Genomic DNA, 24,065 nt, shown 5'->3' with positions numbered 1-24,065 from the left:
CACGATTACCATTTGAAAACTGCAATATATAAAATACTTTAAGAATACGTGGTCTTTTGACTCTATGGACATAAATTATTTACAAAAATTGCTAAGAAATGGTTATTTGGTTTGACTTATGTGTCAGAAACGATAACATTCTTCTTATAAAAAGACAAAAATATAATAAATTGATGTACAATATTAGAACTTAAAGGTGGTTTGATACAAAACAGTGAGAATGGGCCTTAAGAAAAAGAAAAACGTTATTATCCTATCATGTTGCATGGTTGCTTGTTTTATTTTGTATCAGCTGTATTTCTTCTTAACCATAACATCAGAAGCTAACATGAATGTAGTGGTTCCTGTACTGGATTACAATAGTATTAAGGATTTACTACATTTGCGTTCAGAAGATGACAAATACCTCAATGAACACGGCATGATTCGTGGTATATATTATGCTGATATCAAGAGTTACAGGCCAGATTCAAACAAAGAATTTAAGTGCAAAACATCGCATCAAAAAATTCCATTTGAACGAGTGAATGATGACTTTTGTGATTGTGAAGATGGTACGGACGAGCCAAGCACAACTGCCTGTCCTGATGGTATCTTTTACTGTGATACACAAAGCCCAAGAAAGCAAACACTCTCAATATCATCAAGTAAAGTAAATGATGGTATTTGTGACTGTTGCGATGGTTCTGACGAGTGGTTGCACAGTAACAGTGATAAACTTCTGAGCCAAAGTTCACCTAAACATTATAGATTCTATGTAACCCAGTGCCCTAACAACTGTAACAAATGAGTGATAAAAATTAGCACAATTATATGAACAAAGTTGTAAATATTTGTAAATAGTAAAACTAAAGATTGTAATAAATATTACTTTTAGGTGAAAAGAACCAAATAGTAAACTAAATATCTATGGATTTTATTATATGCACATTATTGTTTAAAACAATTAGGAAGTCTTAATATAATTATAGATTATCGTAATTCCCTTCTTTTCAGTCTCATTGCCACAATATGCCAATACATGAATAATATACATCTGATAGATTAACACTGTCAAGTATATGGTCTTATCTTATGTATATTATCATACTACTTACCTTCAACTGCCCTCTGAAAATAAAACCAGTTATTCCTACATATTTTAATTTATTTTGAACTTTACCTTATAATAATTATATATAATTAAAAAATCATCATTTACTAGCATAATTTGTCAACCAATTCATCCGCAGATGTTTAGGGTGGTAAATTATTGTCACCAATATATGATATGTGTATCAATATGTGATATATATTATGTCAGGGTTGTGTAATTGGTGGTCTAGTCAAGGTCTGGACTCTGATATTAAGAAGAGGAAAAATATTTCTTAGAATCAAACTGAACAATGTGGTAAAAAATATATAAGTAAAGTAAATACCAAACAGTTTAATTTTTTTTTATGTATGTAAATTTGTAAACTTCATCAAAAATAGGTGTATATAAATTTTTATTTACATATTGATTTAGCTGGGTTAAAAAAAGAAACATTTTGAATAAGCAGATTGCTTTAAATTAAGCGTCACGAATGATGCTAACAAAAATTGCGAAAGCTTAGTAGGTACCAATAATATACTAAATGCCCGTCCTGACTCTGTCCAGGTAAAATAAGAATTATATTACATTCCCAATCGCAGCGTCGCCTACCGGGTTTAATCCAAACTATTCAGGAACCTACTCACATACACATAACAAAATCGAATCCGATCCAACCATTACATACATACATACAGAATATTTATATATTCAGATATACATAATTCATTTTGCTAATTAAATTATTTTTCGGCCTAAGTCCTTAAACTGTATTCTGTATTTGTAATTAAGTGTTTTTTTTATTAATTCATCAATCATTAATATTGGTCACATTCAAGTAATAACTCATTTTCTTATCAATGAAGGGTAGGTAAACATTTTGCTGTTAGTACAAAACTAGTCCAAGGGGTCAGGTTCAGAGCAGCAACTTTAGGGCTAGTTACGGTGGTTTGAAAGAATTAAAACAACTATTGCAACGTAATTTGGTAAACGTTTAATTCCTTTTTTTGTGGAGCCTTAATTTTTGTATACAATTGAATATTAAATTAAGTAGATAATTAAAACAAATAATTATATGTTTCCTAAATATAAATAAAACAGTTTTTTAGTTTTATAGTAGCCAGGCCAATATTGAATTATACCTAATTATGTGCTAACACATATTAATACCTATTATTTTGCACCGTTACGCCATTGAGGCTTCAAGTTATTGTAAAATGTAAATAAGTATAATAGTTATAGTTGGATTATCTAATCTTCCCCAAAGGTGTAATATAAAGTACGTAAAGTTATTATTTAAATAGGTACCTAGTCATTTTCTATATCTATCAAAACTAACATTGAGTATATTACGTACTTACTTACCTACTAATTCTAATTTTTGTAATTTCTTTATTCGAAAGAACAAATCTAAACAGTAATATGTAGGTACTATTATTAGAATTAATAGAATTAAAATTTAGATTTTTCGAATATTAAAAAAAGACTGAAACTTACTAGAAATGTTATCTTTAGTAATATAATGTTGTAAGACTTACGTATTAAATTTAAAAAGTCAATAAAAATGTATTTTTCTGTTTATAACTGCCCGTTTTTATTTTTAGAGTCGAATTCTCAATCTACATCGAAATCAAAGACGCGTTTGAAATATATCGCGTTTCAAAATTTGAAAAATAATATATTTCGACATTTTCGTGCTCGGTGGTAAAGGAAAGGGTCGTTGCATGTTTTGGATTTAATTCTGCCACATACAAATGTGACCCAAATCTTTGTATTTATCAAACAAAGGTCTTTACTTTTTGCTACATGTTTAGCCAACCCAATAATATAGGAACCCTATAATGCTCGTGTTAAGAAATGTTACCTTGTAACCACGAACTGCAGGTCACACTCGGTCAGTACACTGTACCAGTCCGCCAAATATATTGTCCCATCTTACATTATTTCGCAGTGAATATCTTCAAAAGATTGATACATAAATGACAAACTATAAGAGAACTATAAATAATTATCTTTATAAAAAATGTACATAATAAAGTGATCATATATAATATTTGACAAGCATTAGCATTATTAGCAGCCTGTAAATTTTCCTACTGCTGGGCTAAAGGCCTCCTCTCCCTTTGAGGAGAAGGTTTGGAGCATATTCCACCACGCTGCTCCAATGCGTGTTGACGGAATACACATGTGGCAGAATTTCGTTGAAATTAGACACATGCAGGTTTCCTCACGATGTTTTCCTTCACCGCCGAGCACGAGATGAATTATAAACACAAATTAAGCACATGAAAATTCAGTGGTGCCTGCCTGGGTTTGAACCCGAAATCAAGATAAAAGAAAATTGTATTTTCTTCATAAAGTATAGCTTTACGCAGGGCCTAGCCATGGAAATAACTGGGATTCTTACCCACTAAAACCCCTACGATTTTTTATGCACGGTGGGGAGGCTGTGAGATCGCTTGCATTTAGACACCCACTGCTTCTCGTGCTGTGCCTCGCTTGTGGAGGCGAAACCCTTTTTTGGAGCTCTTTTGTATTCGACGATAGTGCGTACAATATATATACGACGCCACACTTGAATTAGGACACTTTACGCCTACATTCTATAGTTCTATTGTAACGTAAGCATTCCCTTAAATTCTAAGGATCCAACCACTGGTGGGTTACGTAAGCAATATATTTATTCAAAGAATTAATGTAGCTCAGGCTAACAGTTGAAAAATGAAAACGAAATTACTGAATCTTAAACATATACTTAAAAGTTTGAAACGCCTTATGTACTGGTATATATGATAAACAGTTCTTAGTTTAGTTTATTTGATAAGCAGAAACGATACATATCAAAATAAGAAAATATTTTTTTTTTAAATTAATATAGTCATTCGCAATTTTTGATTTGGACGAGTAGTTTATGAGATATTAGTTATCTCACATTTGTAAGAATATCAACGGCTCTTTCTTATTTTTTTCAATCGTAGCCAGTGCTTATTTTATCCCATATCACTGTCCTTCTCTGTTGTACCAACAGAAAATACTAAAGGTATATAAAAAAAGTGTGAGCTTAGCATTACAAAATTAAAGTAAAGTGGCATTCGTTACATTTTGCTCGTATGAGTATCCGATTTTAATGTCTAGAAAATTCTACTCATTCGATCAAATACGTATTTTCATTCGTTCTTTCTTACTTCACTTCGCATCCTTCAATCCTTCATCTTCATAATTTCGATTCATTCAAATTTTGTTACTAATTGCCGGTGCTCCTCGTGCAATAAGTTTCCTGAAAGTCTTAGTATTATTTATTGCGTATTACTGGCGTGCTACTGATAAACGTAATTTTACTAAAACTATAACTATAATAATAAGAATTTCAAAAATACAATAATGACAGTGGATGAAGGAATTGATATAACCAAGGATGGCGATCGTGGTGTTCTTAAGCGAATTATCACCGAGGGCGAAGGATCAGACACTCCAAGCGCCGGCTGCCAGGTCACTGTACATTACACTGGAACGCTGTTAGATGGCACAAAATTCGATTCAAGCAAAGATAGAAATGAGCCGTTCGAATTTTTTCTGGGGAAAGGTATGACCGCTGTTTTCTTATATTATATTATACCCTTAAAGTATTAACATGTAAAAGAAATTCCTGTAGGTCATTATATTTGGCTGTAACAGCCAGGTTAGCCTGATTTTCCCTCTCAATTCTGCTGTATAACTTAGAACAGCAGAATTGTAACTACAGACACAAAGGACATAATAAAATATTTCTCAAGTTTTATCACCATAAAGAAAAAAAATTGTCTGGTCTCTTTATCGATTCTTTATCCCTTGAACAACATCCAGCTCAATCAAAATTAAAAATCAAACAATATTTTGACTCGTAAAAACAAGTTAATTATAAAAAAAAAAATGAGTCAAACCGCCAATAAACTCAGTAGACACTCTTTCTCAATCAATATAAAAGAATAATATGCTTCATTATACATGAGCAGTACTGATGGTACATCAGTCATGATATTCCTGTAATTGTAATATTCATTCTGTAGGATAATTAATTTCTTTATAATGTTACAACTATTTAAAATGAGTTGAATTAAGTTTGGATTACATTTTTATATTCATTTACAATATAAATGCAAAAAAAAAGAAAAACTAAATTGTTTTATTTTATTTAATATATTGTAAATCTTGGAAATAATATTCTATCAGGCATTTAATATTTCTTATTTCTACTCATATAAATTTTAAAATAAAATGTTAGTTTTTACATTTTCTTATTTATTTATTAAAAATGCAATTTTTTTTTTCTATAATTAGTACAAAAGTACAAGACAGAAGGCTTAAAGGAAAATAATGCTATAGTGACAATTTATGAACCAATCAAAATGAATTATTGAAGTAATGTATTTAAATTTATTTACATAATGTGTAACTTTGTATATGAAAGTCCCTGAACTTCGCTCACCTTTATTCATACCCTTATATTGTAATTTTAGCAAACAGTAACAGTGACAACTTATAAATGTTTCACTTCTGGGCAGGCTTCCTTTCATTTTAATAAGGCAATATACTATTATACTAGCGACCCGCCTCGGCTTCGTATGGGTGCAATGCTGCCACTAAACATACTACAGAATGTCTTACAACATTTACAGGTTTTCGGTTGTTAGACAATAAGAACCGCTATATCTCTGCGTTTTAAATCTGTAATATCTTCGAAAATATTCATTTAAATTACATAATGTATTTAAAGTGCTTAATTGGATAAGGATTTATGCTGTATTGCGTAAAATCGCTTCGAAAATAAGACATTATTTCTCATATAAAGTAAAGAATAAAAAATAGTTATTGTGGGTTATCCCTAAGAGATAGACATATACCACCCTGGACTTTTTTGAAAACCTTTTTAAGGTGTACAATACTGTAGTACATTATTTTGATCTATCTCGTAGGGTTGAGCCCGCGTTTGCAATGTAAGCTCAAAAATGTGTTTATTTTCGACATAACTTTGGAAACCTCTAAAATTATCAGTGTTTCTCTACTATTATACTAATATTGTGCATGTATTATACATATAAACCTTCTTGAATGAATCTATCTATTAATATAAAACCGCATTAAAATCGGTCGTGAGATCTAAGCATATAATACATATGGAGTCTCTGTGTATGCTTAGATCTTTAAAATTAGGGACAGACAACGGTAAGCGACTTTGTTTTATACTATGTAATGATTATACACAGTTCCCGCCAGCGACTTTGCTTGTGGCTTCTCTTGCGTTTGAGGGACTAATTGTCAGGTGTTTGGCATAAAAGAGTTGCCTGCCCTTTCTTGGAGTTCAAGCTTGCTTTATACCTATACTCTATTCGAATCATAACAGGAATAAAAGCCAAATAAACAACATTTGTCAGCAAATTGACGCGATATTGATGGTCTTGAGCTTGATTGCGTTTTGAACGTCGACGAAATGTTATCGGAATTTGGGAAGTAAAATTAAAGTGAAAATAAGTGGTTAAGTGCAGTAGTGCTGTATTATAAATTAAGATATATTAATCATAAACTCTTGATAGTGCACAACATAGCTGAGTTATTAGCAAATTGCATGAAATACGTTTAAGGTATTTAAGGTTTGTTTATCTTTTTTCCCACTTCCATTGGAATAGGCTATATGTACCAGTGGATTAGTCTTGTAAGAGCAACAGACAGGCGAGAGTTACTTCGCACGTATAATATTAGTATAGATCGCTAGCTAGGGATTAAAAGTTGTATCGAATCAGATCCACCAGTCATTTGATCTGTTACATTCATACATGGCTCTAATATATTGAATTAACGCTTAGTATATTATTATGTGAAATCCGATGCCATGCTTATCGTTTTCAAATTGAATGTATGTTCATAATTTAATCATTTTAATAGTGTTTTATTATTCACCCCACATATGGACATAGTATATTTGATTTCATCGGACTTGTTTCACTAGTGCTCATAAAGAATAATATTGTAAAAAAGTGGAACTAGCTGAAATATATTGTGATAAAAAATACTAAGTGTTATTATAACACTCCTTGTGTTATATTGTCAATAAAAATATTAAGAGGAAGAGTGTTATAATAACCGTTTTGTTGCAGATTATAGGTTGAGGTTTTTCATTGTATAAACGAAGCTAAAGTTAGGTCATAAGTTAATCTTCTTATATATTAAAAGCGTAAGCCGATTTTTGTCCCAGTGATTATGGGACGGTAGCTGCACATAAATCGGTTATGGTCTCACTTGGGGAGCTCAACCCGTAGATGTGCAAAAAATTGAAGAGGAATCTTGATTGAAATTTACTTATTGTTACAATTTACAAAAAAAACTTTTAGAGAGCGGTTAAAATGTTACTGGCCAGTTAGAGCGCGGTAATACGGTTGTATAAGAAAAAAAAAAACGTACACAAAAGTAAATTGTTATCGACAAAATCTAATTCTAGCTGAACTAATGTATACTATTTGGCATTAAAGGTTTCATTTAAATGTAACTGGCAGTTGACAATGAAATGAAATCAAAACCTTTCATAGGTTTCGAAATACCTAAAAATGTTTTGTATCAAATGCCATTTCATATTATAAATAGAATAAAAATATTAATTTGACAATATTAACCACACTATATCCTGTATATGGTTTACATTTTCGATAACAAATCACTCATATTATTAATAGTTATTACAAACTTTTTTTTTTACTAATATGACCGCAAAAATATATTACAAGGAATATATCACCATGTGCCATCAAAATATCATTATTAGTTTAATTTATTTGTAAATAAGTAAACATTTTTCTTATTTAAAATACACGATTGATCTGAATTTTGGTATACATAGGTATGTATTACGAAGCACCGATAATATTTCTTTCTTCTGTGTGCTGTCTGTCAGCACAAAATAATATTTTATCGTCAAAGTCAAAACTAGAAAAAAATGATATCTCGATACCTTTTAATGGGAGTATTGTTGGACAAGGACTCTTTCTCAACGATTGGCTTTAAACGAAAAACGTCAAATCTTTGTATTACTTTTGTAGGAATCATTTTCACAGCAATATATATCGCAGTCGACGCGAAAAGATTGTAGAATTGTAAACTTCGCAGCTGTTTTGAATGTCATATCGAAACTCGGAACAATTGTAGGTTAATAGGAAGTTTATCCGAATTTTACATAATTATTTTCTTTAATATACTTTGGTTCTGTAGGTTATGTATTCAATTATGAAAATGATTTAAGCAAAGTGTATTTTCCTTAACAATTTATATTTATTGAATAATTTTGAATATATTTTAGATATAACTATTTGTTCTACTAGCTTGCTAATTATTTTGTAGGTTTCAGTAACTAATGTGATGTTTAACATTCATAGATTCCGTGATAAAGGCATGGGAAATTGGCGTGGCGACGATGAAGAAGGGGGAGGTTTGTGTATTGACTTGCGCCCCGGAGTATGCATATGGCGCGACTGGCAGTTCTCCTAAAATACCACCAAATGCAACGTTGCAATTTGAGGTAAGTTTTAGTTTACAATTTTTCCTTTTTAAAATCATTTAGAGCTTAAAAAGTAAAGTACAGTCTATAAGTATGCCATGGCTGGTCTGAGGCCACTTCTTGTTTGGAGAGATTTAAAGCTTGCTCCATCACATTGTTCCACTGTGATTCGGTGGTTACACATTTGGAATATTTCATACAATGCATGCAGGTTTCCTCGCAATGTTTATGTACATCATGTATAATTTACCTCATTTGTAATAAGTTAAATTATATATGTACGTAAATTTAGACCACGACAATTGAATGCACCCAAGATGTGGTTACTTTCACCCACTCAAAAAGCAACATAACAATACTAAGAAAACATTTGGCTTGCACACATTCCTACCATAAATTAAAAATCTAATCAAAGACAATGAGAATTAGATATAGACAATTTTATTTATTTTTACTGTGTGTATAGGTGCGCACCGAAAATCAGCTACTAGCTGAGTCTACCTGACCATACCATACTATGACCTTTTCATTGGCAGTTTTTTTTGAATTCATGAATTAAGGTGATTTTTATTTCTTTTTACTGATCAAATGGTTGGTAAACAAATATCTTTATTATTTTTATTAATACCGGAGGAAATTGTTTTGGTCTTAAGTAAATTATTAATGAAGTTTAAAAATTTCAGATCGAAATGATCGATTGGAAGGCGGAAGATTTAAGTCCAAATAAGAACAAAGGTATCCTTCGGCACATCATCGAACAGGGTTCCGGTTACGACAACCCCAATGACGGAGCTCAAGTCACAGGTGAGAACTGTTCGACACACTAATAAGGGTTCTTGACATTATTTCCTATTGGACCAATCACAGGAGTGGCAACTTTGACATTCAATTGACGTGCTGTCATTGGCCGATCTTGAATTATCTATGGTATTTATTATGGATGTTTTGGTCTTAGCGATGTTATTAGAACTTTGAAAGTAAAATTTTGGTGCATATGTAGGTAGTTAGTGCAATTGTGTTGTGTTATAAATAAATATATTTGTATGAATCAGGAACTGTTCGTATTGCATAATATAGCGGAACTGTTAGCAAATAATATAGAATATGTAAATACAAGGTTTGTTTATGTTTCTTCGATTGGAATAGGTCATAGTTATTAATTATTTTTTTAAATGGGTATTTGTAACGCGTTATTTCACAATAACATTATGATTTGCTATCAATAAATCCATTACACTCTTTGTAGTGTATGTTGTATCGAAATCAAATGGCAAGGTGAAATAATAGGGCAACGTATGTGTAAGGTTCAAAACGAAACATTTCTGACGTCAAGTTTCGTTCATAAACGAGAAATCTAGTGATGTTAGATACGGTTTGTCCTCAACCTTTTTGATATTATCGTTACCCTAGGTATGTATGTCTGTACGTACGTGCGTGTATCCTTGTTTCTAAATATTTATATTGAGGCGTGATATTATTATTTAAAGAACTTAATTTATTTTTACTGTTTGATTTTTCAAATATATCAAAATTAACTTATATTTAGATAAAATATATATATTTAGATAAAATATATATATTTAGATAAAATATATAAATAGATAAAAGCTACTACCGGTTCTGATATAAATATTTACGAGAAGAATCAAAAGAAAATTATAGATTTTTTTATTGTACATATCGCGATGTGATTTGATCTCTCAGTCGCGAGTTTTAGAAAACATCTAACATGTAGTCGCCGTATCTCTTATAAGTACTTATACCTATTTGGGTCAGATGACGTAAGCGGGCGGTGAATTTACATCATTTACTACAAATACATTACATACATATGTACATGCATTATTTCGAATACCAAATAAATGTTACAAATGTGCGTAAATATTGTGGCGGTCGTCGCTTAAGCTTCTATACTAGAAAGTACTAGTACTAAAAAAATAAAATAGCTTACGGCGCTAATGTCTACGGGCAGTGTTGACCATTTACCATCGGGTGACCCATTAGCCTGTCCGCTGTTATGTTATAGCAAAAAGAATTGTTATAAATTGTTTTTTTTTTTTTTTAAATGAACTAAAAAAGAATTTCACGTTCAAAATATTACTAGTTGATGCACACTTTGCTGGCCAATATAGGGAAATGATCAACGCTATTAAAGAATAAAATAGCAAAACTAGGAACAATTCCGCGTCGACTGGTCATAGTCTCGTACAAATACATGCAGTAGTTTTCACGTGATAACGCATGAAGGAAAAATACAAGATACTTCCGAAAGCCCTCACCGCATTTTTTCTTAAAATTTCTTGTATTCGTGTATGTTCACTCGTTGGGCACGATTATGATATTATAAATTGGCACAAGTTTCATTTAAAAAAAAAAATATAGGTCATCAGAAGAAATTTTTGTTCAATAGAATTATCCTGTCGAACTAGCCTTGGGCCTTTGGAACTCAATCCTTATTATTAGTTAAATATGTCGTGCACTGAATATTTAAATCGGAAAGGGTAGGCTATCATGATATACTTAAGTTTATTACAATTATGAATTTATTTAAATATATAATACGGCAAACTGTAATAAATGCTTATTATTTATTAGATCCTTTCATAGACTATCTCGTGTGTTTAATGGTTTATAGTGTCGCAGGCCTTTTAGGGAGTTGGTTTAAATCCTGGGATAGGTCAATAAAAAAGTGGGATTTCAGTCGTGAAATTCTCGATATCACGTATGCTTCATAATGAACGCGTTAGATGTAGTCCCTGAGTCATTTCAGCTCTTTTGCACGCTTTATGAATAGAAAAGCTTTTCGCTTCGCATCCTCACGGCGCCCTTTCTATGATTGTTAATTAATCCAATTGTGTGACTACATGCGTATCGCGTAACGACGCGTCGTGCCAGCATTCCATTATATGGCTTCGTTTACAATTTTATTTACGAAGATTTTATGTAAACAGGCGTTTTCATTTATATATTTGAATGTTATTTTTGCTTGTCGCTAAAAATAAAACAAAAATTAAGCTTTACTTTAGGGTTACGTTCAGGTAGATGTTACCGACTGAGTTATTGTAAATTACATTATAGATGGCACATAGGTGGCGTAAGGATTACTTAATATTCCTTGCAGTGCAAATATCTAAGGGTAGCTCGACAAGATTCTTATTATGTTGTAGTTAATAAAATAATAATTTCTATAATAAAGTTATAATTAAAAATAGTACCTAGAAACAGTCTGAATGTTCCATTTCCGGACAAAGATCTCCTTTCCTCTCGAGGCTAGGATAGGCTAGACTTATTCCACCGCCTGCTCCAATTCTCAAGTCTTTCATTCCAGCCTCCTATCTCATTAACCAACCAACCCGAAGACTAATGTGTTAAAAGAATAAAAATGGGCTAGCTTAGAAATAAATAACTTAAGGTCGTAAAAAATAACTACTAAACAAGATTCTATATACTATTTCAGTGGAACTCGAAGGCAAGCTTCAAGACGGCAAAGTATTTGACACGCGCACCGTATCGTTCAGCCTCGGCGAAGGCAGCGAAAGCAACATTTGTGAAGGCATCGAGAGAGCGTTAGAAAAGTTCACACTCGGTGAAAAATCCCGACTAACCTTGCAACCAAAATATGCGTTTAAAACGGAGGGAAATACTGAAATGGGCGTACCTCCTAACTCGGTGGTAGATTATATCGTGAAGCTAGTGAGCTTCGAGAAGGCCAAGGAGCCGTGGTCGATGGATGCCGAAGAGAAGTTGCAGCAGTCTAACATATGGAAAGAGAAAGGGACGGACTATTTTAAAGCTAGCAAGTTCCAGCTCGCTATTAAGAAGTACAAAAAGGTTGTGACAATGCTGGGAGGTGAGTTTCTTGTAGTACTTTGTTTATATTTTCTGCTTTGGTAACACTAAGTATAAAACTCAAGTATCAAAAAAAATTCACGCTTGGCACGACAATAGTCTAAATTTAAAGCTGGTGAATATAATATACGATATATTTACTACTTCATAAAAGGATCATTAACTTTTATTATGTTCAAAAATATTTAATTTCAGATGTGTTCCGAAAGTTTATATAATAGGCTATTTGACAATGCGAAAAAAAAAGTGTCAATTATTGTAATCAGTATAAATTATGAATTTAAAAATGGCTATTTATCGACGAAAGTTGAAAATATTAATTAATAATTTAAAAAATCCATAAATAAAAATGCATTTTTTTAAACGTTTCACCGTGCCACGTGAGACATGTGTCACGTGCGACACGTGTCACGTGCGATACGTGTCACGTGCGACAGATTATAATACAGGCAAGTGACGTCATCGACCCCATTTTTTCAAAGTAGCGTTTTCCTTAAACACAACTAAGTAATATAAAATGTCTTTTAAAAACCATTCAAATAGTCTATTATAATATATTTTCTAAGAAATCTTACCTGATTAAAATGTAATGCTAATACTTTGATAAATAAAGCTAATTTAATTTATGTAATTGCCACCCCAAGACTTGCCTGAAGATGCAAACGAAGCAGAAGAGCACAAAGAGCAAGCCAAACAGTTGCTGCTCTCTACTCACTTGAACCTAGCTCTGGTGTACCTCAAGGTGACTCCGGCTCACCACTACAAAGCTCGCGAGCACGCAGCCAAAGCCCTCAAAATCGAACCGCAAAACGTGAAAGGCCTGTTCCGGCTCGGACAAGCGCTCCTGGGTCTGGGAGAAGTAGACCAGGCCTTGCAGAACTTCCAGAACGTTATCGAACTTGAGCCGCAGAACAAGGTAAACAGAGATTGAGAGAATATGCATGGTTGTTGAAATTGACATATTATTAATAATCATTATTGTAAAAAAATTTGGCCTCTTTGAGAGGACTTAGGAGAGGCAAGCTTGGAGCTCATTCCAGCGTGCTGGTCTAGTGTGGTTTGTTTGATTTCTCTTATCTCGGTGTCATCTCAGCCAAATCTTTGTATAATAAATAATAATATAAAGAACTTTTAGATCGTGGTGGCTGCCCGGCAATAGAAAAAATTACATGTAAGACTGTAACAACGGCACAGACAGCATGTCAGTACATAATACCGATAGTAGAGCTAATATCTAATGATGATATCCATCTGCAGGCGGCGGCGAACCAGGTGATCGTGTGCCGAAACGCGATCGCGCTGCAGAAGAAGCGCGAGATGCAGCTGTACGCCAACATGTTCGATAAGTTCGCCATCAGAGACGCGCAGGTAACGTTAAATATTTGCTACTTTATATTTTTAGGTAGCGGCATTGGAGCGTACGGCCCATTTGATTTATCGCGAGCCTGGAAACAGGAGTCCCCGACCTTTTTTCTATTCAAGATGGTAAAGGACCGAAAAATAAGTGTCTTTAAAGCAAAAGTAATAGGGCCTATTGCTTCGAATATTATAGCTATCATATAAATTTAATCTATGACTAGTTTTACATACGAAAATGCAATTCTGTGCGTAATTTCCTCATGAAACAATTCTCCACCAGTGATCCAAATTCGGACTGAGAACCCTTTAGAGAATTATGTAACAGTTACATGTATTTTTTTTTCATTCAAGGCGGAGAAACAAAGAGCTAAGGCGGAGATCGATGTCATCGGCGAGAAAGTAGGCGAGTGGGGAAAGGGGGAAGGCGAGTGGACCGACGAGCAGAGAGACAGGAAACCTACGGAGTTTGAGAAGGAGAATCCTAACATTCTCTTGTTGGATAAGGATGGACAGTTTGAGAACATGTGATCTTCTGTATCGTAAATGTACCAATCAAACAGATTTGCTTAAGTGTGTTTAGTGGAAATCATTCAAATGTGAAAACTGCATTAATTTACTGCTATTTCGACTTTGTGTTTAATTATTTAGTAAAACTTATATTGTACATTAGTCTTTTTGTAACGATTTGCATTTTAAAACATAATATGATTCATGAATTTGTCTTAAATTTAAATATAATAGAGCACATATTAAAATATAAATGTTGCCACCTCACACTAAATTCCAATTAACGAATGCAGTTTTCACAATGTTTAAAGCATAATCTTATATCTATGTACGTATATGAAGTGTATGTGTTTATTTAAATGTAACCCGAGTTCACGATAAACAATACATTTACATATTCAAAATGCAAATCTCGTTTGGTCAAGTACCTCACGCAGTTGAATCTAGATCTCCGCACCAAAATGTAATTTACGATGTAAGTTAATTTGTTTCTACAATATTTGTAGGTGTGTAACATTATAGCGTGACTGGATCTACTGTGGAGTATTGAATTAATTTTCAAGGTATTTCTCAGTCACTACGTTTTAATTGGGGATTAAGGGACCCTTAGTTACTGTATTTAAGAAACGATTCGTTTTGCTTACGAGGCGTATTTCAGAAGGAGCTATTGACATGTTTCTTAAAGATCAGAAGCCTTTAAATAAAAGTTAGCAGGGCGAATTTATGAACGCAGATCCTAGTTTTTAAATAAAAAAAGTCAATTAGACTGTTCTACTATCGGTAACGAAAACGAATCGTTTTTTTTATACGGATCTGTAATGAAATTGAAAGATACATGTGTGTAGATTCCATTACTGTATTATAATATACAGGTTCCTGGTTTTAAATCTTACCTGATTAGTTTATATCAAACGCTAAAATAGTTTATAGATCTTTGTGTAAATTCTGTTATTGATTATGAAGCTACTGTTGTCTTTTTAGCAAAGTTTGAATAAATTTCAATACTTAATTCTTCTCTTATAACTATGAAACTTCTTGTCAGGTACTTTGAGGTGTAGTAATTTGTATATAAGTGTGTACAACATAGTTTTACTCTTCTGTATGTGGAACAATGAATTTACAAATAAACTGTTATGAGGACTTATTTTGTTTTCTTATAAGTTTCTTGGCAAACCTGACCATTTATTGTTTCCATTAAGTCCAACATGGCTAACACTAGCACTATATATACTACTTTGCTCATATCGATTAAAGTTCAGTTCAATACGAATCGATTTAATTCAGTTAGAAGATCGGTGCATTCAAATTTATAATTAACGATGTTTTTCCAACACCGAACACAAGATGAATTATAAACACAACTAAGAAATCAGTAGTGCTTGCCTGGCTTTGAATCTGCGATCATCGGTTAAGACGCATGAGGCGTTCTAAACACGGCCGTATCGGCTTAGTGTGCATTGTTACTAATTAAAACTATATTAAACAAATACCCTCTTGATGAATGTTTGTAGATCAACCGCTGCTATGACATAATCCAATATTAGTAGGTATATATTCGAAAATTATTAAGTATAATTAAAATTTATTCTAATGTTATTACGTTATGTAAACCCGTTAAATGGCTGTATGTGTACTAATCTGAAAGTGTGTGACATCTGTTGCCTGTTTGGTTATTGGAGACTCGACAAAAAAGCGAACTTCACAAATAAATAAAATGATCATACTAGTCAGATTGTTTATTATGTCAAATATGGTTCAATACAATTCAGATTGGAGTGTCCCATCTACTTAACTGAAAACATGCTTACAATATTTTATAGTTACTTTTGAAATAGCACATTAATCACGTAAAACCTATTTACCCTATAATTATGTATATCTGTTTTATATAACGTACAAAAATATTAATAACAAAAACTATAATTACTGTATTTATGGAGGCATGTATATGCAGAGGTAGTTCGGTACATTATAACATTACTGTAAAGCCGGATCACACAAACAACCCCTAGATGGCGTTACAGCGGAAACAAAAACGAATCTATTAAATAGTAATATAAAAAAATACAAAACACAAAATGCATAAAGGCAAATTACTGGATATATCCAATGGCGAATAAAAAAAAATTAAAAATATATTATGCGTTATAATAAAAACCGATCTTTTAACCTTTAAAAATTATGCAATAATGTAAACACATGGATGTAAGTAACAGAGGATTAAAATCCAAGAAAATCATACAATATAAATGTAGTTTGTAATTATGCTGTACCGGCGCGTTTCATTATATTCTAAGTAAAAAAAAAAAGTTAACTTTGATCAAGCTTTACAGTGTATCGTCTTACAAGCAATACGAGCTATCTTATAAAAAAATCCATTTAGGAATTGAATACATAGAGAACAGCAATTTCTATTTACAATTCTAATCTTGTCGCACAACATACGGACTGATTAAATTATTTCACGACGAATACTACTATTGAGTGTAAATGTTATAGGAACCTTTGTTACCTGTCTATTATTATTATTAATATATTGCTGTAAGAAGGCTGACTGTTGTACCGTTTCCATATCTTACGCGACAAGAAAATCTTACTTAAACATTTCCATATATCAAAATACATCGACAAATTAGATTCGACACGAGAGAAAAATAAATTCTATCGATGATCTATTATGCAATACTTTAGAAGCACTAAAAGAATAATTGAAACGCAATTTTGCTTACTACGCGTAACAGGACCGGGCTTAGGTTCAAACTTCACATTCATACAAATTAATCCGATATTTTATTTATCGACATCGTGCGAGATTGACTCGCGAAGTGATTAATTGTAAGCCCGGTCCCAAAGCTTACATTTTAAGACAGATTTAGATGGAATCTATTTTGTACACATGTCGGGTATTGAGGTAGTATTGTGTAACCATCACTATCGGAGGCTGTTTCGCTTACTTATCGAGTTATCAATATAACGCATCCGTAAAATAGAACCACAATACCCTGTGCTCGATTATAACCTAATAACCTAAAGCTAGGGACAATAAGATCGCAAAGGCTACAATTATGAAAATTTTCTCTTATCAAAAATAATATTTAGTAAAATTAGTAAAATATCTTGTTTGTAAAAATAGTAAATAGTAATGAAAATTGATTCATATACGATTCTTAAATTTAAATTAATCTATTTTAATACATAAAATGTACTCGAACAGTTTCAAATAGATGTCTGAATAGAGATAATTCTTATCAGGTACACCAATAGGAGTCTTTTAAGACTCTATTCTTTACCATAAATACTCTTTATCTCAAAGATGTGTGAAAATCTATACATTATTGCTACCTTTGCGACGAAATACACATAGAAACTGTTATCATTTTATTATGAATATAGAAGTTTTGCATAAGTACTATGACATTGAACGATGAGGTTTATATAAGACTATGTAACACCACCAAATATTTATACGCTATGTACTGTCGTAACGGAACAAAATGCACTGCGACGCCGAACGTTTCAGAGACGAGACGAACTTTAGTACTCAATACAATCAATTTATACCATAGATATCGATCACACCGATAGGTTATCTTCACAGAACATCTAGTTTATACCGTGTAGATGGTCGCAGTGTATTTTGCAGCAAAGCTAACGTTTATTGACAGTTACACTGCGCTGTAGTCTGTAAATTTGGAACATTAATCATCCACACTTTCCCACTGCACAATTTTATTTACACGAAATTATACTGTAATTCATTTACTCGAGAGTGGGTATACATTGACGAAACACATATTAAAACTAAAACTACAGCGCAGTTACACCAAACGAGAATGAATGAAATTTCGACAGGGGAAGTACTCGTAGATGCTGCCACGGCAGATCATTTCGCTATCAACAGCTTTAAAAGTTCCTTTTCGAACGGATTCACTGAAGTAACTTCCCCATCAATTTTAATGCAATAATTTTGTAATTTCTCAAGCATGTCACTCGACTTGCTCTTGCGTTGTCATTTCTAATCGGCTTATAAACCAGATTGATTGATATTTGTCGTCCAGCACCGCTTCCGGTGCGGCCGTTCCGCGTGTCTATTTCCGTCGAAGCCCAATTTTTTATCAAAAGCTAAACAGCTATTTCATAATTTTTTAATTCACATCTGACTTTTTTTCCCGGATTTACCTCCATTACATTATTAAGTTCATTGAACTTATAAATACATTACAGTCTTTGGATACTTTTATCACTAAGACCCCTTCGCCGCGAAATTGTAAATAGTTTACTCTCTCGAAAATATATTTCGGAGTTCATTTCTTAGCATACATTTTTCATTTCTTTTTTTGTTTTTAAACCTACATTTTGTCATGCAGTAACCTGCGACCGTTTTGATTTCTCTCCTGTCGTTTTAACGTGAGAACGTGCACGAACTTTGACCGCATATGGACGTACGGCTATCGTATTATGTTACACTTTGGAATCCCTCAGAGAGATTTAAGGGTTGTATCAAAACCGTGAGTCAGCAAGCGCGACTCAATGTAGTTACACAATTTTCGGATACTTGTTAGTGTTCTGTCCATATGGGTATAGGTTATATGATAGCGTCCTTATTCAATATTTTAGGTATAACGTAGAGTTCGTTGACACAATAATTTGCAATACACGAAGATTGAGAAACTCGAGATTAATACAACAACATTATAAGAGGAGAATAGTACCGATCTCGTGATTACCAAACTCCTTGCAATCTATTCGTAATATATAAGAACGAGGACGCGTAGCTGTTTGTCTATCATAAATAATGTATCTTTGTACTTGCTGTTACGTTACACTCTCTAGACTTATATCTAAATATACATAAAAATATCACAGCACTATCGATTCACTTACACTAAAATCACGACGCTTTGCGTTCGCAACTTTGAATAAAATAATAAAAAAAGGAATCGAAATTGAAATGCATGAAAATGCCACCGCTGTCTCGTTTACTCTTAGACCCCCCTCCCCCCGACATCCTCTCCTAGGTCTCTTTTGATTAATATCTGTTTCCTGCCGAACTAGGAGAGCCGATTCAAAGTCGGTGAAGTAAGTGGGCGGTGGCTTCAGGATCAAGCATTAGAAAATGCAAATTACAACGTGCCGCAAAAATGTACCAAAATATTTACAAAAAGCCGATTTTACCAAAACATCTTAAGCCTAAACCTTTGGAAATCATTCGAAAAGATTGTTTTCGATGTCGACTACGATAAACATCGCTGTTTGAGAATGTTTCACTTATACAGAAGTCTAAATGATGTACGGTAGACTGACACAAGGGTATGTAAATTGTTTACAGTTTTTGTGACCTGAATTCAACAACATACAGGCGTATGTTTATCGTAGGAATCAGGGTTTTAAATTTATCAAATTAGATACAATTTTGAAGTTCGCTAATTTAACCCTCGAACTAATCGACAATCGGCGCAAATTTAAAATACGTTTGAAACGAAGAGAAAGTGCGTAAAGCAGTCACTCTAACCTCTCATGCAAGTAAATTTCATACACAACATACAACACAAACTCTATGAGACGACATATACATATTTCGAACATTACAGTGTAAGCGAATATAAGAGAAAAACTTAACTAAATGAGGTAGCGTTACTATGAATTATGATAACATTAACCGTCTAATGTTTGGTGGGATATATGTTAAAAATGTATATCATATCAACATTAAAATAGAGCCTATTGTATAACTGAGGTACATCATCGTTTCCGTCTGAGGTAGCTGCGGGGCCGGCCGGCGCTCCCGGCCCGGGACCGGCCGGCCGGAGGTGTAGATACAAAAATATGTTCGTCGCGTTGACACTTCAAAATATATCGGCGTTCATCATCGAGAGTCGGCTGGACTCCAGCACGTCGGGGAACACGCGCGTCAGCAGCGGCTCCCAGCCCGGCCCCGCGTGCTTGATGGTCAGCAGCGGGTCGATGTGCAGCATGTGCTCGTCCGGCTCCGCGAACTCCGGCCCGTACTCGGCCGGCACGACCGGCGCGACCGGCGCCGCCGGGGCCGCCGGGGCCGCCGGCGCCGGGGTGCCGATGTCGGCCGGCAGCACGTTGATGAACTCCACGATGTTTTTCAGATTCGCCGTGTCCTCGAAGATTTCCAGTTCTTTCTCGATGATGATCCGATCGATGTCGTCCGACTCCATGGTGCTGTCGTCCGGTTCCTGGAACGAGTACGTTTCGGAGATGTCGACGTGCAGGCGAGCGTTCGTCAAGTTGCCGTCCAGTTGCGGGGCGACATCTATGATCGATTGATTCATATTGATTTCGTTGATGTCGATTTCTGTGGGCGACTCCTCCTCGTCCGGGGTCTCCGTGCTGTCCGATTCCGAGTCGTCGATTATATTCGGAACGTTTTCTGTACACTTTTTGTACTTTTTACCGTCGACTTTGTGCATTCTGCGCAAATGTTTGTGCCAGTTCGGATAGCTGGCGAATGTTTTCGAACATATGGGACACTTGTACGGCTTGGATCCGGTGTGGACGTTCAGATGCTGCTGTAACTGACCAATTTTCACGAAACTCTTTCCGCAATATGTGCACTTATGGCTTTTGGTTTCAGAATGAGTTTTTATATGTTCGATGAGGCGATTCTTGGCGTTATAGACCTTTCCGCATACTTTGCAGAGGTGCAAAACTGTTTCAAAGTGTTGGGGGACATGTTTCAGGATAAGGTATTTCTCGCTGTAATTTCGATTGCAGACCGGACAGATATAGAGCTTTTTCTTGTGAACATCCAAGTGACGTTCGCATGATTTCAGAGTGGGGAACAGTAGGCCGCACTGCCGACACCAGTTCTGCTGTGTACGGTGTTCACGTTGATGGGTGATCAAATCTTTTGGTGTGGAAAATCTATAAAAAGAAATATATTTGACTACACTTATGCCAGTTAGCGAAAGCATCTTTCGAACGGAGTGTCCCATGCCAATTCTCATATTTTTTGGAACATATATTATTATGAAATAACATACAATGATATAAATTTAAACTGAAAAAAATGTGAACACAATGTATGACAAATTAATAAGTAATTTTATAGGGCTAATGTCTATGTTTTGCAGTGACTGCTTATCATAAGATTGCACATTTGCCCAAAAGTTATTTAAACCACAACATTGATTAAAATATCATCTTACATTTTCTGACAGCCTTCCTCAGGACACATAATGCAATGGATAGCGTGCGCGTCTCGGAGATGTTCGCGGAGCCGCATCTCGGTGGCGTAGCGGTGTCCGCACTGGAAACACACAAATGGTTTCCCATTTGCGTCCATATTAGCTTGGCAGGCAGACATGTGTGTCACCAGCAGGGACAGGCGGTTGAATGTTTTATGGCAAATGTCGCAGCTGTAAATGATAAAGAGGAGTATTCAACTGATTGTTTTGAAATCCATATTGTTGGACCATGTTTAAAAAGAGGTTGCATTTAATTGCTTCTTTATACATACACTCACCAGAATCTATCCTTCATGAAATGGTTATACGAATGATCACTGAACACCGAGTACTTTTCAAAATGTTTCCCACAGACATTACATGTGTAGACTATATCTTCGTTGCCGTGTTCGCAAGAGAAATGAGCGTCAAACTCAACTCTATCCTTGTAAATGAGAGGACAGTATTTACATGAAATTCCACCCAACTGTTCTATGTAACTTTCTTCTTTATTAAAATTTTTATGTATTATTGTTTGATCCTCGTTGTCTTCACCAAAATGTTTTTTCATATGCTCCTTAGCATTCTCTCGACTTGATATATTCTCATTACAAACTGGACAAAAGTATATAGAAGCAGAGTGCAAATCTATATGTTCTTTACAGCCTTCGAGTGAATCAATTTGATTGTCGCAAGCTTGGCATTTGAAAGGTGGCATATCTGTATTGTTGTGAATTATTTGATGCAATTGAAGCTCTTTTTTAGTTGTAAATCTAAAATTAGTTAAAAATGTATCACATAGTTTTCTCAAGGAATTTTTTCAAGGAAGAAGTAAGCTTTAATTAAAACTCGAAATAAATACTTACTCTTTATTACATGATGAGCATTTAAATCTGTGCATTACTTTGATATGTTCCTTGAGGGATAAAGATTTAGAAAATAATTTTGAACAATGTTCGCACCTGAAAGATAAAGTTACAGTTTCAATTTCAAAAGACATTGCCATTATAATTTGGTGGTAAGAATGATGTGCAAGCCCGTCTAGGTAGGTACCACCGACTCATCAGATTTTCTACTGCCAAACAACAGTATTCAGTATTGTTGTCAAGGGACATAACATCTTAGGTTGGTTGCACATTGGCTATGTAAGGTTTGAGAAATATTAATGTTTCTTACACCACAATTGCATATGAGTGCTTACCACATGGTCAAATCGTCTACCTATATATATAAAAAATAATAATTATAAAGGTTGTAAAACTGTACTTGATTATATTTAAAACATTAAATTTTCAAAACATTAGACAGTTAACAGAAAATTTTATAGGAAATATATTAAAATACATTCATAATTAAATTAAACTCACTTGAATCTATCTTTTATGACATGGCTTGTATAACAGTGGCCGCGGAAACTCGGATAGCCAGCTATCTCTTTATGGCATACCACACATGTGTACACTATATCTTTACTTCCAGTTTCATGTTTAATGTAATGTGAATCATACTCTTTTTTGTTAGCATATGTAATATGACATATGTGGCAGTATATACCACCGACTAAATCAATTGTAGTGGGTTTAGGGCTCCGGTATAAAGCTGAGCTTGAGCTCTCCGGGTCCATATGGGTGAGTGAAGCCATTTTAGATCTTTTTGCTGAGTGCTATCCATTTATTAAGCATCTATGTCTGTCAAACGAGGGGTTCCATGGTTGCTATGTGTAATATTTCCTTTAGGCATCATTTTGCACCTACATGTTTTGGATGTTGATTTCGACCTTAAATAACATCCAAAAAATAGGAATTACATATTTAAATACACTTTTGTTTACTTTAAAGACGTAAGAAGTTTCAGTCTAACTTGTAAGATAATGTAAATTTTAAATTTCGGTGTAAGGAAATCTTGGCGTGTAAACAATGTTATCATAAGTTCTGAGGTCAAAGGATTATCAGTCATGTTTTTCTCGAAATATTTTAAATATACGATTAGAATATGCTAAAAAACGATAGTAGAAATATATTAATTTCAATTCAAATCATAATTCATTAAAAATACATGTATATGTAGAGATCTGTGCAGATTTCCGTCACCCGCGACCTTGACTAAAACAGAATTATTCCAAAAAAAACTACTAACATGAATTTACGTATAAAATTATAATTAATGCACAAATCTTAAATTGTACACGTAATTTTAGAATACATTTCGCTAAATTACACTGAAATTCCTTAAAACATAAAAGTCATCAGTAAATTTGTAGGCCGATGTACGGCTTAAGTATCGCATTAAGTTATAAAATATGAATGAATACTTACAAAATCGGATAAAAACTTATAAATTTGCATCGGACAGGAGTCCCACTTTACATTTTACATTACAACAGCCGAAATAAAACTTAAACGATAAAAAATGTAACGCCGGACGACAAACAACGCCAAGAAAACGTGTGAATTTTGATTTTTGACATCTGTGGAGCATCTATAGTTGTAGAAAAAAAATCGATATTCAAATTGGATAACGCTGGTTCACACAGTTGTTTTATAAGCTTTGTAGACATTCT

At 33.8% G+C, this 24,065-nt stretch overlaps 3 protein-coding genes across 4 annotated transcripts; 2 read left to right on the top strand and 1 right to left on the bottom strand.

The window, feature by feature from the left end:
- The first annotated feature begins 106 nt into the window (after positions 1–106).
- On the top strand, positions 107–1,137 carry LOC125067342 (glucosidase 2 subunit beta). The gene has a single exon (XM_047675884.1). The coding sequence runs from the start codon at positions 221–223 to the stop codon at positions 788–790; it is 570 nt and encodes a 189-aa protein (XP_047531840.1). The 5' UTR covers positions 107–220; the 3' UTR covers positions 791–1,137.
- A 3,126-nt stretch (positions 1,138–4,263) lies between these two features.
- On the top strand, positions 4,264–15,453 carry LOC125067339 (FK506-binding protein 59). Of its 2 annotated transcripts, XM_047675882.1 has the most exons (8): positions 4,264–4,655; positions 8,473–8,615; positions 9,278–9,398; positions 12,052–12,338; positions 12,396–12,444; positions 13,088–13,359; positions 13,701–13,811; positions 14,154–15,453. In XM_047675882.1, exons 1-8 carry the CDS (start codon positions 4,454–4,456, stop codon positions 14,328–14,330), a joined length of 1,362 nt encoding a protein of 453 aa, XP_047531838.1. In that variant the 5' UTR covers positions 4,264–4,453; the 3' UTR covers positions 14,331–15,453. The 2 variants fall into 2 exon arrangements, with proteins under 2 accessions (XP_047531838.1, XP_047531837.1); XM_047675881.1 differs by having other exon boundaries at positions 4,266–4,655; positions 12,052–12,444.
- A 2,421-nt stretch (positions 15,454–17,874) lies between these two features.
- On the bottom strand, positions 17,875–23,957 carry LOC125067141 (zinc finger protein 808-like). Its single transcript, XM_047675516.1, has 6 exons — positions 23,821–23,957; positions 22,873–23,282; positions 22,372–22,467; positions 21,805–22,278; positions 21,488–21,697; positions 17,875–21,203 (listed from the first exon to the last, which is right to left on the bottom strand). The coding sequence occupies exons 2-6, from the start codon at positions 23,145–23,147 to the stop codon at positions 20,156–20,158; spliced, it is 2,103 nt and encodes a 700-aa protein (XP_047531472.1). The 5' UTR covers positions 23,148–23,282; positions 23,821–23,957; the 3' UTR covers positions 17,875–20,155.
- Positions 23,958–24,065: the final 108 nt, after the last annotated feature.

Source organism: Vanessa atalanta, chromosome 11 (genome assembly GCF_905147765.1).
Source record: "Vanessa atalanta chromosome 11, ilVanAtal1.2, whole genome shotgun sequence".
NCBI lineage: Eukaryota > Metazoa > Arthropoda > Insecta > Lepidoptera > Nymphalidae > Vanessa > Vanessa atalanta.
This window is presented reverse-complemented; position numbering and strand designations above follow the sequence as displayed.